The sequence below is a fragment of the Betta splendens genome, chromosome 9 (genome assembly GCF_900634795.4).
Source record: "Betta splendens chromosome 9, fBetSpl5.4, whole genome shotgun sequence".
In the NCBI taxonomy this organism is placed as follows: domain Eukaryota; kingdom Metazoa; phylum Chordata; class Actinopteri; order Anabantiformes; family Osphronemidae; genus Betta; species Betta splendens.
This window is the reverse complement of record NC_040889.2, coordinates 8,309,577-8,325,475: the sequence shown is the minus strand read 5'-3', so window position 1 is coordinate 8,325,475 and position 15,899 is coordinate 8,309,577. Positions and strand designations below refer to the sequence as shown.

General features: G+C 46.4%; 4 protein-coding genes across 19 annotated transcripts in view; 2 read left to right on the top strand and 2 right to left on the bottom strand.

Moving 5' to 3' along the window:
• The first annotated feature begins 132 nt into the window (after positions 1-132).
• Positions 133-7,854, top strand: dhx57 (DEAH (Asp-Glu-Ala-Asp/His) box polypeptide 57). The gene is made up of 25 exons (XM_055511183.1): positions 133-273; positions 839-870; positions 957-1,121; positions 1,202-1,489; positions 1,593-1,796; positions 1,950-2,821; positions 2,906-3,090; positions 3,173-3,294; positions 3,397-3,592; positions 3,670-3,794; positions 3,887-4,020; positions 4,092-4,146; positions 4,229-4,440; positions 4,534-4,644; positions 4,751-4,853; positions 4,946-5,119; positions 5,203-5,403; positions 5,517-5,793; positions 5,871-5,966; positions 6,047-6,130; positions 6,213-6,350; positions 6,492-6,566; positions 6,647-6,781; positions 6,849-7,049; positions 7,196-7,854. The coding sequence occupies exons 3-25, from the start codon at positions 961-963 to the stop codon at positions 7,337-7,339; spliced, it is 4,293 nt and encodes a 1,430-aa protein (XP_055367158.1). The 5' UTR covers positions 133-273; positions 839-870; positions 957-960; the 3' UTR covers positions 7,340-7,854.
• Positions 7,855-7,901: 47 nt separating this feature from the next.
• LOC114861269 (small lysine-rich protein 1) lies at positions 7,902-9,025 on the top strand. The gene is made up of 3 exons (XM_029160278.3): positions 7,902-8,022; positions 8,103-8,142; positions 8,249-9,025. Exons 2-3 carry the CDS (start codon positions 8,140-8,142, stop codon positions 8,495-8,497), a joined length of 252 nt encoding a protein of 83 aa, XP_029016111.1. The 5' UTR covers positions 7,902-8,022; positions 8,103-8,139; the 3' UTR covers positions 8,498-9,025.
• On the bottom strand, positions 8,666-9,829 carry stmp1 (short transmembrane mitochondrial protein 1). Its single transcript, XM_029160279.3, has 3 exons — positions 9,670-9,829; positions 9,375-9,428; positions 8,666-9,135 (listed from the first exon to the last, which is right to left on the bottom strand). The coding sequence occupies exons 1-3, from the start codon at positions 9,682-9,684 to the stop codon at positions 9,064-9,066; spliced, it is 141 nt and encodes a 46-aa protein (XP_029016112.1). The 5' UTR covers positions 9,685-9,829; the 3' UTR covers positions 8,666-9,063.
• Positions 9,830-12,551: 2,722 nt separating this feature from the next.
• The window catches only part of cald1a (caldesmon 1a), a 224,633-nt gene continuing 221,285 nt past the window's right edge, over positions 12,552-15,899 (bottom strand). For 15 of the 16 annotated variants that reach the window (XM_055511184.1, XM_055511187.1, XM_055511189.1 and 12 more), the window contains 3 exons: positions 15,328-15,396; positions 14,675-14,711; positions 12,552-13,881 (listed from right to left, as the gene is read on the bottom strand). In XM_055511184.1, coding sequence (XP_055367159.1) covers positions 13,868-13,881; positions 14,675-14,711; positions 15,328-15,396 — 120 coding nt within the window. In that variant the 3' untranslated portion in view covers positions 12,552-13,867. Of the gene's footprint in view, positions 13,882-14,674; positions 14,712-15,131; positions 15,184-15,327; positions 15,397-15,899 lie in introns of all 16 variants that reach the window. The other variant, XR_008695499.1, reaches the window with a different exon arrangement.

The window sequence follows — 15,899 nt, the reverse complement described above, 5'->3', positions numbered from 1 at the left end:
AGCAGCTCGACGCAAACTCCTGTTGCCATGGTTACTATGCGTAGGGCGAAGTGTGTTTAAAAGCGCACTTTTAAACACATCTCGGGTTTCCTTACACATAGTTTTTATTATTATTTTACTTAAGCCACATTTAGTTTGGACCAAGTTTCTCTGAACCAACATATTTATTATTACGCTTTACTAAGCTCTAAACCGGAAAAGAAACCTTGAACTCGGAGTTATAACCAAAGAAGAAGAAGATTCAGCCCACCGGTGTGTGCACCGCTGCCCCAGGTTTGTTGTGAGTTATTAGGAAAGTTTTTGAAGTCACGTCACTTTATTATAAATCAGCTATAATATAGTCTCTGTGTTATCGTGTCGGTGTAAAGCATTTAACTTCTCGCCTTGCTGTTAAAGACGCTTCTGCGGCAAAGCTAACGTGTTAAATCAACTAAGGAGTAAGCCTGCTAGCCGTTAGCATGTAAGCTAGCAAGGTACTTGAAGCTGACTGACAGTCGTCCCAGTCGAGAATCGCAGTGTGCCTGAGCTATATTCCGCCAACGTGTAACTAGCCAGCGAAACTCCCTCCCAGTCAGTCGGGCGTGGAGTTGAAGGGGCATCGCCCACGCTTGGTCGATAGTCTTCATGCTCAGTTTGATTGCATAATTGTAGCCACTAGCGGTGTGTGTCAGCCACCATCTCATTGCTCGTACTTGAACCGGAGCGCCACAACGAGCCACCCCACAGCCATGTGCGGCTCGGTTCACTGCAGTGGATGTACAGTAGCTACCAGCTCCGCACTTCTGTCTCGTCTATCGAGGATTTATTCAAACGGCGCATCTGATGTGATTCTTTACAGATAAGTCGATCATGAGTCCACGCTGACTGCAGGTGAGTTACTTTAAACCAGAAACCAAACCGTAATGTCGCTGGAGGCTTGCCAGGTTTACAGTCTGTGTTCATGAATGTTTTCACAGAGAAATGAATGCTAGGAAAAGAGGTGGAAAGCCCAACAGGGGAGGGGGCAGATTTAACAAGCCAAGAGGAGGAGGAGGTGGTGGAGGAGGAAGAAAAGGAGGAGCTGCTTGCTGGGAAGATGGCGATGATTTCAGTGTTGATTTTAGATCTTCTCATTCTAGCAGGTATAGGTAATTTCAACATTTGAAATTTATCACTGCATACGGTTTCCCCGTGACCTCAGCATACCCTGCTTTCTCCCCAGACCCGGCAAGGGACGAGGAGGCGGAGGACGAGGAGGCGGCAGGGGTCGAGGAAGGGGAGATAGAGATAGAGACGGAGATGGGCACGGAAGACAGGATGAGAAAAGCAGTGGCAAGGCTCTCCCAAGGTCCCTGGCAAGGACGAGAACGTGCTCAAAATCAGGCGTTGGTGTCAGTTCAGAAGCGAGCAATGCGCCCTTGCAGAAGATCTTCATGACTAACGAGAACCAAGAACAACTCAAGGAACTGCTGCGGGAACTGCAGACCCAGGATTTTGATGACCCTTACGAGTAAGTACATTCTAGTCATGTAAGCGACACGACATTTGTTATCTGTTTAAAGCAGCTAATTGGAGTAGTTGGACATAAGTCATACATCTGTCTTTGCCTCCAGCGACTGCGATTCGGATTATTCAGGGGGAGATGAGAACGAGGAGGAATACGATGAGTTGGATCACCGCGAGGAAGGACAGTTTTGGACCACTAACGACGAGCCCGTGGAAAGAGCCGAGAGCCCAGCATCCGAGAATGAGTGCGACGACGAACGGCCTCCCCCCGAGCCCGTCATCTCCTTATTTGCTATAGGAAAACTATGCAGGTGATGAACATGATCTGTCATTTGTTCCAATACATTGTCAGTGTTTTTGCTGCTACTCTCCACAGTATTTCAATCGACATTTAGAAATATTTGAGTTGACATTCATTTTGTGATAGTGCAGTTTTTTTCCCTCCCTTTTCCTTGTTTCTTTAGGTACGGGTTTGACAGAGAGCGCAGCAAACAGGCGCTAGAGTGCAACGGAGGTGATTTTGGTGCAACTTTAGAACAACTCCTCCATCAGGTTTTCACCGAGCGCTTCGGCCAAAAAGCACTTTCTCCAGATAGCTTCGAGGGAGCGTCTATGGAGGAGTGCTTGAGTCAGAGACAGGAGGAGGCTCTGGCTCTAACTGCCATTTATGGCGAGCGCTTCCATGAACGCATCGCTAACACAGTGTGGACAGTGACCCTGGACCTTCCGTTTCTCTCTGATCAAACAAAAGGGCCAGTTGGTGGTCAAAGAGAAGGAGGTTCCGTTAAAGTTCGGGATGTCTGTAAATTCTACATGAAAGATCAAACTTGTCGGTTTGGGAGCAAATGCAAGTTTAAACATCAGCTTCCCACAAAAGGGTTCAGTCCCACAGACCCAATGGGCCCGAGCCAGCCCGGATTCAGCAGTTACTCTCCCCCTGAGTACGAACTAGAGGTCCGTTTCCCCAAAGGAAGCTGTTACCCATTTCAGCCACCTACAGTCGCCTTTAGCACCAATGACGAGTCCGTTGGGGCTTCCGGGAGGCTCAGCGTGACAGAGAGATTATTTGGAGAGGCGCTGGCTGCGGCAAAGAGCGGTGAACCCGTTGTTTACACTCTGATCACATTGTGTGAGGAAGAAGTTACTATGAAGGAACTGCTGGCCGTCAGTCATCACAAATACAGTTCCCCACCGCCTGTCGTGGTGATCTCGCCACCCCCTCTCACCACGGCAAAGACTAGAAGCGTGAGGAGCAGCGCGTCAGAAGAAAGTAGGAGTAGCAGTTATCACACCAACAGAAGGAGTCTTCCAACTACCAACCAGAGACCCATAGAAAGTGAGTGGCAACAATTATTCAGTTTATTTAACACATCGCCACCATGTAACAACCTAACAATGTTTAACATATGTGTTTATGTAGCCAAAGAGACAGGGGAGACAGAGGAGTCAGACGACAGAGAGGAGGAAGAGGAGGATGAGGTCGTTCCGGTCGAGAGTGAGAGTTATGTTAATCTGAGGAAGAAAACAGCGAATAAGCAGCACCTGAAAATGGATAACTTACTGCAAGAAAACGTCCAGCTCTGCCGGGAGTTCCAGAGGAAACGGGTAAAAGAGAACTACTGCGGCAGACTTTTGTCCCCTCTAATACGTATATTGTTACAAATTGAATTCTATTATGTTCTCCCAGTCATCGAGGCGCTTCAGGTCCATGCTGGAGGAGAGGAAGCATCTCCCAGCCTGGCAAGAGAAAGAGAATATTCTAGACCAGTTGGATAAGCGTCAAGTGCTGGTGGTCAGTGGGATGACAGGGTGGGTCATTCAGAGCAGTAATGACATATGGTTAGTTTATAAATAACTGTTTTTTACTGTACTCGTGTTACTAAGTTTTTTTTTTTTATAATTTTTGTTCAGGTGTGGCAAGACAACACAGATTCCGCAGTTCATTCTGGATGCATCTCTAGGCGGTCCAGCAGAGCACGTGGCCAACATCATTTGTACCCAGCCGCGCCGCATCTCTGCCATCTCTGTGGCTCAGAGAGTAGCACAGGAGCGGGCGGAGCGCCTGGGCAACTCGGTGGGCTACCAGATCCGCCTGGAGAGCGTGAGGGTGAGGATGCGTTTACGCTTGCGTTCACGAATACTCTGGAGCTCACAGGGTGAGACGGAGCTGTTGTTTTCTATCAGACTTCTGCCACCAGACTGCTGTACTGCACCACCGGCGTGCTGCTGAGGAGGCTGGAGGGCGAGGCCGACCTTAAAGGCGTCACGCACGTCATTGTAGACGAGGTGCACGAGCGCACGGAGGAGAGGTGAGAAGGAAAACATACTTTTTGTTGTTATAACTTGCATTTTGTGCACACATCAGGTTAAAGGTATTTCCCCTTTGTGCTTTTTTGGTCAGCGACTTTCTGTTACTGGTGCTCAAAGATCTCATTGTCCAGAGACCTGACCTGAAGGTCATTCTAATGAGCGCCACCCTCAACGCCAACCTCTTTTCTGAGTATTTCTACAACTGCCCCACCATCCACATACCGGGTATTTATCTGCATGTGGTCTCTGCTGCAAGGCGTAGAGCACCTTTTTACTTTTGCTTGCTTTTGTTTTAGGACGTACTTTTCCTGTTGACCAGTTTTTTCTGGAAGACGCTATCGCTAAAACCGGGTGAGGACATTCAGCTTCAGCCCAGCAAACATGTACATTTATATGTTTTTCTTCTCATCGTCTTCTTTATTTAATTCCTCAGATATGTCATCGAGGACGGCAGTCCTTACAGGCGCTCGGGGAAACAGAATACATCTTCCGCAAGCGGACGAGGGCACAAAGTCGACCTGAGGGACGTGGCGGGCGACTCGGGCGACGATTGGAACTTTATGTCTTTTTGTAAGAAGGACTTTGTGAAGGACTCTATTCCGGACAAGCAGCTCAGCCTGCAGGATCTCACAGTCCGATACAAAGGTAAACAGTTTTTAAGACGTTTTTAAGTTTTCTTGTCTTCAAACAAAATACCTTAGATAATTTGTAGGCTTTTTTGTACGTGTTTTGGTACAGATAGTAAGAAGTCTGTGCTGAAGACCTTGGCTGTAATGGACCTGGACAAGATCAACATGGACCTGGTAGAGAGTCTCCTGGAGTGGATCGTAGAGGGAAAACACAACTACCCTCCAGGCAATAATGATTGAAACAATGCATACTCACAGCTGTCCAGATGTGTTCTGAACACCTGGACTGTGAGGGTTTTACTTGGCTCATCTTTTGCGGTTTCCACGTTCAGGTGCAGTGCTGGTGTTTCTGCCAGGTCTGGCCGAGATCAAGGCGCTGTACGAACAGCTCCAGTGTAACAGGATGTTCAACAACAGGGGGTCAAGCAGGTCTGTGATGGGCAGTCTGCGTGTACTACAATATGTTTTGCTTCACTTATTTTCAGTGTGAATTTACCGAGGATGCTGCTTCTCCTCTGTAGGTGCGCGGTGTACCCACTTCACTCAACTTTGTCCAATGAGGAGCAGCAGGCGGTTTTCAGTCGGCCTCCAGAGGGCGTCACGAAGATCATCATCTCCACGAACATTGCAGAGACCTCAGTCACCATAGACGATGTGGTATACGTAATCGACTCTGGCAGGATGAAGGAGAAGCGGTACGTCTCGGCTCCAACCATTACTCTGAACGCAGCAGGAATTTACTGTGCCTCAAAGTCAGTATTTTGTGATTTGTTTGCAGGTATGACGCTTCTAAAAGCATGGAGAGCCTGGAGGACTCGTGGGTGTCCCGGGCGAACGCTCTGCAGAGGAAGGGCCGTGCGGGTCGTGTGGCTTCGGGCGTGTGCTTCCACCTCTTCACCAGCCACTGCTTCCATCACCAGCTGGCGGAACAACAGCTGCCCGAGATCCAAAGAGCGCCCCTGGAGCAGCTCTGCCTCCGGTACAGCCATCTGTCTGCCAGTGTCCACCCCAGAAAAAACAGCAAATAAGAGCTACTGGAATATTTGAGGGTTTTCAGAGGCTTGATCTAATTTCACACTCTCTCTCTAACAGAATCAAGATCCTGGACGCGTTTGCCGAGCAGACCTTGGAGTCCGTCTTCTCCCGGCTCATCGAGCCCCCCACCGTGGGGAGCCTGGACGCGGCCGAGCGGCGCCTTCAGGATCTGGGAGCTTTGACGGCGGACGAGAAGCTGACTCCGCTGGGCTACCACCTGGCCTGCCTGCCCGTCGACGTGCGTATCGGCAAGCTCATGCTGTTCGGCGCCATCTTCCGCTGCCTCGACCCGGCGCTCACCATCGCCGCCAGTCTGGCCTTTAAGACACCGTTTGTAAGAAACCCCTCACCACATGCGTCACTTATCCGAAAACATGACAGACGCTTCATTTGCTTTGTTTTGTTTTTAAGGTGTCGCCGTGGGATAAAAGAGAGGAAGCCAATGAGAAGAAACTGGCCTTTGCAGTGGCCAATAGCGACCATCTAGCTTTGCTACAGGCATACAAGGTACCGAGCGGGTCTGCGAGTAATAGTCATCACGGTTTTAGATATGAAAGATAGCAGGATGCCTCCTCTGTGTCCTGCAGGGCTGGTGCTCCGCGGCAAAGAACGGCAGCCAGGCCGGCTTCCTTTACTGCAGGGAGAACTTCCTCTCTTGGCGAGGGTTACAGGTCAGGTGCCGCCTCCTCTTCTCTCTTCTCCCACAACAAACGCTATTTGCTTTTTAACCTTTCATATGTGCCTTTTGCGCAGGAGATTGCCAGTCTGAAGAGACAGTTTGCTGAGCTTCTCTCTGACATAGGCTTCATCAAAGAAGGACTGAGGGCCAGGACTATAGAGCGCATGTGCTCCAAAGGCACCGACGGCGTTCTGGATGCTACCGGCCCCGAGGTAAAGCAAATTCAAACACAAGAACAAGTTATTGTTTCGATCTCAGTTGCACAGAACGTGCGTCGTAGTCCAACGTGACGATTTCTCAGATGTGGGGTTTTCTTTTCTCATTAGATTTAAACTCTTTTTATTGCTTTCCAGGCCAATCTGAACTGTGAAAACATCCGGTTAATGTCTGCCATGCTTTGCGCCGCCCTCTATCCGAACGTGGTGAAGGTACATTTTCATTCTCTCAGTAGTAAGAGTAAAGAGAGTATTCTGTGGACTTTACATGTACAAGCGTGTGCACACTATAGGTCCACGCTCCTCAGGGCAGTTACAAGATGACCAGTAAAGGAGCCATGAAGATGCAGCCCAAAGCCAATGAGCTCCGCTTCACGACCAGGAGCGACGGCCCCGTGCACGTGCACCCCTCGTCCGTCAACTACACGGTGAGATGATAAAAACGCAGAGACCTTTGCCTCCACTGCAACATCGTGACTGACGTCTGTCTTTCAGGCCCGTCACTATGACAGCCCGTACCTGGTGTACCACGAGAAGGTGAAGACGAGCCGCGTGTTCATCAGGGACTGCAGCACAGCGTCCGTCTACCCCCTGGTGTTGTTCGGAGGTGGACAGGTCAGCGTGGAGATGCATAAAGGAGAGTTTGTCATCTCGCTGGATGACGGATGGATCCGATTCGCCGCCTCCTCTCATCAGGTCAGAGACCAAGTCATTTGACATTCAGTGTTTTAAATGGAAAAGTAGGGAACAAACCTCATTCTGCTAATTCTGTAGCTGCATAGGGCATTATGTTATTGTTTACAATAATAAAGAAAATAAAACTGGCACTGTGTGTTTTCCAGGTTGCCGAGCTGGTGAAAGAGCTGCGCTGGGAGCTCGACCAGCTTCTGGAGGACAAGATCAAGCAACCAAGCATGGACCTGTGCAGCTGCCCCCGCGGCTCCCGCATCATCCACATGATAGTCCACCTCATTTCTACACAGTAGTCATGCTGCTGGACAACCCCCCCCCCCCAATCCAGCACATCCCTCTGCCGTCATCCGACACTGTACAGTATGTTTACATAAGAACAAAGCTACAGTATTATTGCAATTGTGCACCACAGACTTTTTTACAATGAACTTTGCCTTTAAATGAAATTATGCAGGAAATTGTCACAGGACTGCACGATGCATTTGATGTCAACATTGTAACTTGTTTACAGTGCACTTCCTTTGTTGTGCGCCATGTGCGTCACACTCACAGCCGAGGTTTCTCGGGTCCATATTGGATGTCTTGTACTCACAGTAACACGATGTAGATATTTATTTGTAAAAGCACGGTCGAATGATCCAAGAGCTTCTGCACGGTTACACGTACTGTACCTAATTTAATGTCACAGGGATGCATAACCTAAACTTTGTAACGTGAACGCAAGGGCTTTGAAATTCAGGAATATTTGGTGAAGTTGCCAAAGAATAGAAAAGCTCATTGTCAAAAATAAAGACACTTAAGACACCAACGTCGCCTGGCTCTTGCTTTTTCCAACCTGCTCTTTGTTTGGTTTAGTGTGAATTCACAGGCAAGCAGCCAACCCTCTGTCCAGTTTGTCTCCATGACAACAGGAAATAAACAAACAGGGTATCATCGAGACATTCGAAGCCACTCTCTGGTGCCATGTCCACAGCCGGTAAGACAGATCTCTCTCTATACATATATTACAGGCGTTTAACCGACAGGTTTATCATAGCATCTTATGTTATTTTACAGATAACTGATCACACCGGATGCCACCTGGTGTTTTACAATGGTAACATCTGATTTGTTTTGTCTGACGACCCTTTGGCACTTTTCAGCAACGAGTGTGAAAGAATCAGACGTAATTGTATTAAACCTGTTTTTTTCTTATTTTAAAGCCACCCAAATCCAACAAATCAAAGTCCAACAGGTCCAAGTCCACTAAGAAGACCGGGAGTCAAAAGAGAACTAAAAAAAGATCCACCAGTGCCAAACCCACAGACGTGGACCTCCTCAGCCCAGCAGCTATGGAGAACGTCTACTACATCTCTCACAACGCGGTCGACTGTTTGCAATTCAGAGGCTTCGGGTCGCCCAAGTCAAACAAAAAGAAAAAGAAGGGAACCAAGAAAAAGAAGAAAAAGTAACATGCATGTTTGCCAAAGGCCTCAGCAGCAGCACCATCAGGTGGAACGATGTGTCATTTCACACAGCGAGGCTTAGACGAAGAGAAAACCGAGAAAGTGCAGTAACACGGACAGAAATGGAAGAAACACATTCAACTTTTGTGCCAGTAACACAACCAAGCCTGTACATGTATTCTCAGCAACTTTATTATACTAAAGATTTACAATTGCATTCTAGAACGTTTGAGAAAATATTGACCTGCTGCAATGCAAAAGAAAGGCAAGAGCATAGAATATTCATTTTCATTTGGGAGGAGATTAGAGTAAAGGTTCAAACACCACAGTGCTCTCCTGGACATCCCCAGATCCCCCTTGTTCTATAAATCCAGTCTTTAAACAATTTAGAACATTTGGCTACTGTCAAACCATGTGGAAGGCGCAAAACAAGCTGTTCCAGGCACGGTCAATATTCTGCAGGTACACTTCCTGTATTTCCATAAATGTACACGCATTATACAATAACTCTGTGAAATAAATAGTTTATCTGCAGAGTCCGTCTTCTTCTGCCGGTAACAGTCGTTCATCGCTTACTCCGGAGGCTTCTTTTTGGCCTCTACGTCCTTCTTGAAGGCCTCGATTTTCTTGGCTATGTTGGGAACCTGGAAGAGGGGAATGCGGTACCGTCAGGCCAGTCCGAGACACACGAACCACAACAACAGCTATGCAAAACTAAATGGGAGTCGCTGGACCGTTACATTACGCTGCCGTTGTTTTAAGTGTGAACGGCAACCTGCGTAGGTCACGTGCACAGTCCTACACCCGCCAGACGGAGTAATAGATAACAACTTTTACTAACTTTGGAGTGTAAAATGGGAGTGGATTTACTAATTAAACTTACCTCATAGTTTTGCGCGAGGTACATCCCCACAACATTACCCAGGGTAAAACCGGCCTGCAAGAAAGAATAAGATATAGGATAAAAGATATAAGCGACACAACAACAACTTACGTTCATTCGAGGCAGCAAGTGCTCGGATGTTGTTGTCACGTTAGGCGACAGAAGAAGTCAATAAATTAGCTGTGCTAGCACACGAACTAGCTACAACCGTGCTAAGGTAGCGCCAGACGGACAGTGGTCTCTCAACATGACGTCGAACACGGACGTGGGGGTTTACTGAGTCGGTAGAACTCACCAGGAACTGTAGCATAATGGTAAAGCGAAGTCTCTACTGGAATATGCTCAACAGACTAAAAAAACAAGCTGTAGGAGCAAGCCAGCTGTTTGCCTGCCGAGATAGCTTGCCGTTTACGTCACGCGAGAACTTCAGTCCCACTATCGCGTGATTTCAGACGCGGAAGTTGTAGTGTTGTTCTGGAGATCGACCAAAACGCGTTTATTTAAATGCAGGAATATGTATACAAGTAAAAGTCTGCCCTGATAAGGACACATGGGGACAGTCCGGCCTCGTGCAGGTGGCCGCTGGTAACATCCACACTTTCCTATCGTAAAGGTATAAAACAAAATCTCAGTTGTAAATATTTGAACTGATATTAACTGGACTGTGACTGTTGACATGACTGTGTTTGTGTAGTATTGGAGAGCTGGTTGCAGTATCGGCAGCTGCCACTAGATGCCGTGACATCTATGACACCTCCCACGTAAGTCTTATACTTCTAGTCATTTAGTTTAACAGGCAAAGCCAGATGCAGAAACAGTGGGAACAGGCAGCGTGTACCATTCTGTGCAGAACTGAAACAGAACATGTACCTACAACTCACGTGTTTCTTAAATGCTTTGACCATTTGAGTTTAATCCACTTCATGTTCGACAGAGTTTCCAGAGTGTTTTCTAGTTATTTAGTTCAAATCAACTATGTCCTGTAGCTTATACACAGCCACTAGTGCTACTGTTTAATTGTCATAGTTCAGTGTATTTGATGCAGAGGTTAATTTCCCAAATGTGGAATCAAGGGAACAAAGTTTAATTATTCCAAACAGTTATGCTTTATTTATGTGTAGTAATTTATCTTGTATTTTTTGTATGTTGTGCATTTAATAAATTGTATTTAAAATATTTAGTATTTGTATCTTGTATGTAATACTAATAGTAATTATATCTAGTGTATGCACTTGGCATCTGGTACCCTGTATCCATTATCTATAGGACCTTGTGTAAACCACTTGTCGAGGAGGTGGATTCTCAATTTCAAATGCATCAACAAAATACACTTAAGATTTTATTTTTCTTAATACAAACACTTGATATCTTAAGTGGGTTCAATCTGTAAAGACAAAAAAATAAAGTTTAGTTTATTACACAGAAAAACAAAATCTCATTTTAACATTAAACTTAAAATAAGAAGAGAAATTAAATGGAACTAAAGATTAGTATCAGAATTATTGTACAAGGAACAATTTAATTGAACTCTACTTACTTGCAGGCACACTGCAAAAAAAAAGGATGACAGCAACACGAGTAGCACCTCAGCTAAAGGAGAGAACTGATACAGATGTTCACTGTGTGAAATCCTTCAGTATAGGTTAGTGTAGCAGAGAGTCTTTGGTTGATCTGTCTGCTTCCAGTCATCTGGTCAAATGGGATGAAAGACAAAAAGGTTTGTTAGCACTTTGGGGATGAGGAACGAATAGATTCACACTTTGAAACTACCCTAAACATCTGCTGATGACTGAGTCATAATTAACGTCTCAGTCTAATACATGACGCTCAAGATGTCAAACAAACTTGCTGATGAGTGACATTTAAAGATTTGGTCGCGCACGCGCACATCAGCCGCCTCGTTAATTAGATCATTGACTTGAGGAAGCAGGTGCTGCTGTGTAGTTGTGTAGTTGAACCAGGGATCCTACCCACTGCAGGCGCATAACAGTACCTCCATTACCACCAAAGACCCAACATCAAGACAACTGTATACTTTGTTCATATCATGCAAGGTGTACGTTTATTGAGGGGTTGAACCACAGACATCTATGACCTTAGGTGCAAAACATTTTCTCTATAACAAAAATGCAACAGAGATACGTCTTCGTATTCAATGTATATGATGTACTTGATGGGACAAAACATACAAAAAATATGTAGTGAGGGTTTGAACCAGGGATTACACCAAAGACAGGACCATGTCATTTCCTCTACACCAAAGACACAATGGAAGAAAAAAAGAGTCTAGTTCAGAAATGGCAGGTACTCAAGAGGACAAGAGACTGGATTCAAACCAGCAACCTGTAAAACAATGACGAGAACCAACAACATTGAAGTTTAAAGTTACTCTACATACGTACAGCTTTTTTGGACAACCCTGAATTGATTAGATCAACTTTCCGAACAGCGCTGAAAAGAACAAGTCTTGGATTTGAACCAGCAACATTTCTTTGTTGCACTCAATATGATAATGTATAAGCAACACAACCAAAGTCGGGTTTGAACCAGGAACCTTTCTTGCCTGAGTTACTGACATTTCCTCTACACCAAAGATGCTCATAAAGACGCAATCATACTTTGTCTATATGATGGACTACCGTAGGACAAACAGGAAAACATTTTATTTTGGGCTTAAACCACAGATTTCTTGAACCAGTATTTTTTTTCCCATCATAGGTACTATGTTTTGCATTATACTAAACGCACAACAAAGATACAGCTTCATATTTCATTTATATGACGTACTCAATAAAACAGTTTATAAAATCCATGATCCATATGATCCAGCAACCTTTCTCATCATGGGCACCTAACATTTCCCCTACATTGAACACAACACGGTGATATGAAGGAGGTCAGAGTTACTTACATGACTGCATTCCCAGGAAGCTGCTGATGACGTCCAAACCAAACCAAGAGGCCAAACGACGAATTGGCTGCAGAACAAAGTACGTGAAATTATGGAACAAAAATAATCCCAATCGGATCTTTATTGCCAGGAATTTGTCTTTGTGTCAAGTGCAAATGCATGTTTACTACATAGAGAAACATGATGTTTTTTAATGGAGAAAATGGGATAAAATGAAGTCAAAGCGTTGTATTATGCTCAACAGTACAGAAGGAAACACAACTACGTGGAATACCTCAATGTCTTTATTGCTGTTGTTCACTCAAAGTTACAATGTTTCCAACATCCATCCAGTTGCTAACTGCCCGCTCCGGTGACATTGCAAGTGCTTTTACACAGAATACATGTGGCGTGCTTTGCAGAGGTGTAGCGCTACACAAACAGCGTGGACCCGAACAAACCATTATAATAGACACCGGCTTATAAAAAAACAAACAAACCACAGAAACACTATTTTGACACCACGAGTGAACTCCCCTGCTCCTGTCGGGAGCCGTGGAATGTGATTGTCAGACTTTGGAGCAGCGAGTCAGTTGCAGAACCAAAGGACTGAGATCCAGAAGGCACACGCCGTCGCCGTGTGTCGCCACTGCACTAGTCATTTCTTACACACCGTTGCACAGTTTGGCCCTCGATTACACAATGACCGCTGACACGACACAGACGCACTGTTGAAGGTGGCTTCAGAACAACGTTGTAAAAAAAACTGCTCGAAGAAGCAAAGGAGCGTTGGGCGCCTGCCTCTTGAGTGGAATGTCTAAAGGTTTTAAAGTGATCAAACAGGTACAAATGCTAGAAAAAAACACCCACATAAATAGAAAGACACGGGAGAATACAAAAAAAAGTCATAACGGCGCTTGGATCCAAGAGTGTATCCAAGGATCCACAAAAAATACCTTTTGTAACGAGTATACAGACGTTATATAGGATGCGCTATAATAACAGATCATATTCAACACATCAGGTGCTAACATACATTACTCAGACCGCTGCTGGACTACTGGTAGGACGTAATACAAGTGAAATCGGCTAAGCTCTAGACGTGCTTATATTTCTATCCTGCACTGGTGAATGTTGATTAAAATAGTAATGTGTGAAGCTTTTGCTTTAAATATAAATTAAAAAAAGAGAGATGGAAAACGGTCTAGGAGGGAGATGACTGATTTCACCCATCGCTCTCTCTGGAATGTAGAAACCTCACGGCACGGACTACGACAGACACGTCTACGTTTGTTAGTTTTGCAGGATCGGATGAAGTAAATAGTGACAGTAAGTACAAAAGTCCCAATTTCACAGCATTTGTTTCAATTAGAAAGCAAAACAATTGAACGTTACACACAACAAAAATCATTGTGCAAAGGCACTACACGACCCCACAAATGTGGTCGGCCTTGTCCCTCCGGGTTCCTGGGCCGGGCGGGGGAGGGGAGGGGGGGGGTTCTGGTCCCTCTTGGGACTGTGGTTATTATTTGGTTCTTAAGACAAAATCAAGGAAGAGTCTTGGATTGTCGTGTTCCCCGGGTTTAGTGGTTCCTCTGGGACCCTAGTGTCCCATACCTGGTGATGGGAGACACACAAAACACATCTGTTATAGGTGCGTCGCAGGAGGAAGAGGCACATCCTTCATATTAGAATCCTAAATGCAAGAGAGCGAGAGAGAGAGAGAGTCAAGTCCTGCAGCCAGCATCCATTTAAGGACATAAATCTATACCGAGCCCCTGCCATCCTCAGAGTCACTGCGCTAATCTCCATAGCGTCAGCTATTAATGTGACAAAGCGCCTTGGCACCAACGCGACCTTTATCGCCCACAGAGGCAGCGCTGCGGCCTGAGCGGCACAAGTGGACGTGCGCATTAGTGGAAAAGCTGAGGGGCTGAGCGGCGTCATGGAGGTGAAAACCTCGAACAGGCAGCCTATTACACAGACACGCGTGGAAGCCTCCGAAGCTAAAGCCTCCTCTCTGCCCAACGGAGGGAACAAAGGGATGAAGAGGAGGAGGAGGAGGCTGCAGTTCAGTTCTGATGCTAAAACGGTGAGCGATGCTTAAGTGGCAGTGGAGCAAAAGGCCGAACAGGAAACTAACAAAGACGACGTTAAAAGGTTGCACCGTTCAAAATCGTACATAACATCGGAGCTAATCCGACACTTCCAACCCCGCTGGAACTTAAGCTGCCTGACAACCGTGGACGCTGACGTGCTTGTGGCTCAGCGCGTCCCACCGTTAAAGCGGTGCATCGACTGGTTCGTTCAAGAACCGAAAAATGGGAAAGTGCGCTGTGGCTGGACTGGGACCGAGGCGTCATGGCTCCGCGTCCCCTACGCCGGCCGGCGGCTTCCGCGTCCAACTCACCGTTAGCTACTGATTTGGTCTCTCCTCTGCCTGCCACCTGCAAAACAACAAGACGGGACGTTAACAAAGTGGCAAAGAGGCCGAAAATGAGAGAAACGCTGCCCTCGCTCCAGGAGGCGCTGGTGTCCCATGATGCACTGCCTGAGCCTCCACTGACATCACAGCGTAGCACGGAGGGAGGGAGGTGTGTAGTTATGACAGTCCTGCTCATCTTCTAGTTGAAACAGTGGACTTCAACGCCACGAACACAGATCTCTCTGTTATAAGTCAATTCGTCTTTCCTGTAAACACTTTCTCCATTAGCGCAGTGAGCAGCAAACAGTGGTTTGTGCTCGTCAGAAGCGGCGGTGATGCTATGCAGCCATTTGTGGTTCAGTATTTGACTAATGCAGGAGCCCTGAAAACGGCGTGACGGCAGGCTGTGAGAAGCGTGTGGGGAAACAACAGCAGCCTTTACCTCTCCAGGCTTATTCCAGACTGACCGGCGAGGTCGACTAGCTGTGAGAATTCTTCAAAACAAAACACATAAAAGTGACTGTTACTCCTGCCGCTGCCTCGCTGGGGTCAAAGGTCAAACAGCGCTTTTACAGTTGACCCTGCACAATTACAGCTTCACCTACACACAATCCAGATGTGCAGCTCAGACGGCTCACCTTGGTTGTAGGCGCACCTTTGTTTTCCCATAGACTCCTCTTGTTGGTGACATCAACAGGTTTCAGGTCCTGTCAGACAAAAAACAGACAACGCGTGTCATTTGGAACAGAGACACGTCCGTGTTGTGGGACAGAAGAGCAGCTGAAGGAAGGAGAGCAGAGGCTGACGGTTCCTCTCACACGTGTGAAGAGAGGCAACTGCGGTAAGCGTCACTGTGGTAAACCTCGTTCTGATGAGAGCCCAGCAGGTGGTGCCAAACGTCAGCAACAAAGCCTTGCTTCTGTGTACGTCTACTCTGTGTACTGTGTGCGTGTACTCTATGTACTCTCTGTGTGCATGTACAGTACTTTGTGTACGTGTACTCTGTGTACTCTCTTTGTACGTGTACTCTCTGTGTACGTGTACTCTGTGTGTGCATGTACAGTACTGTGTGTACGTCTACTCTGTGTACTATCTGTGTACGTCTACTCTGTGTACTCTCTGTGTACGTGTACTGTCTGTGTGCATGTACAGTACTTTATGTACGTCTACTCTTTGTACTCTCTTTGTATGTGTACTCAATGTACTCTCT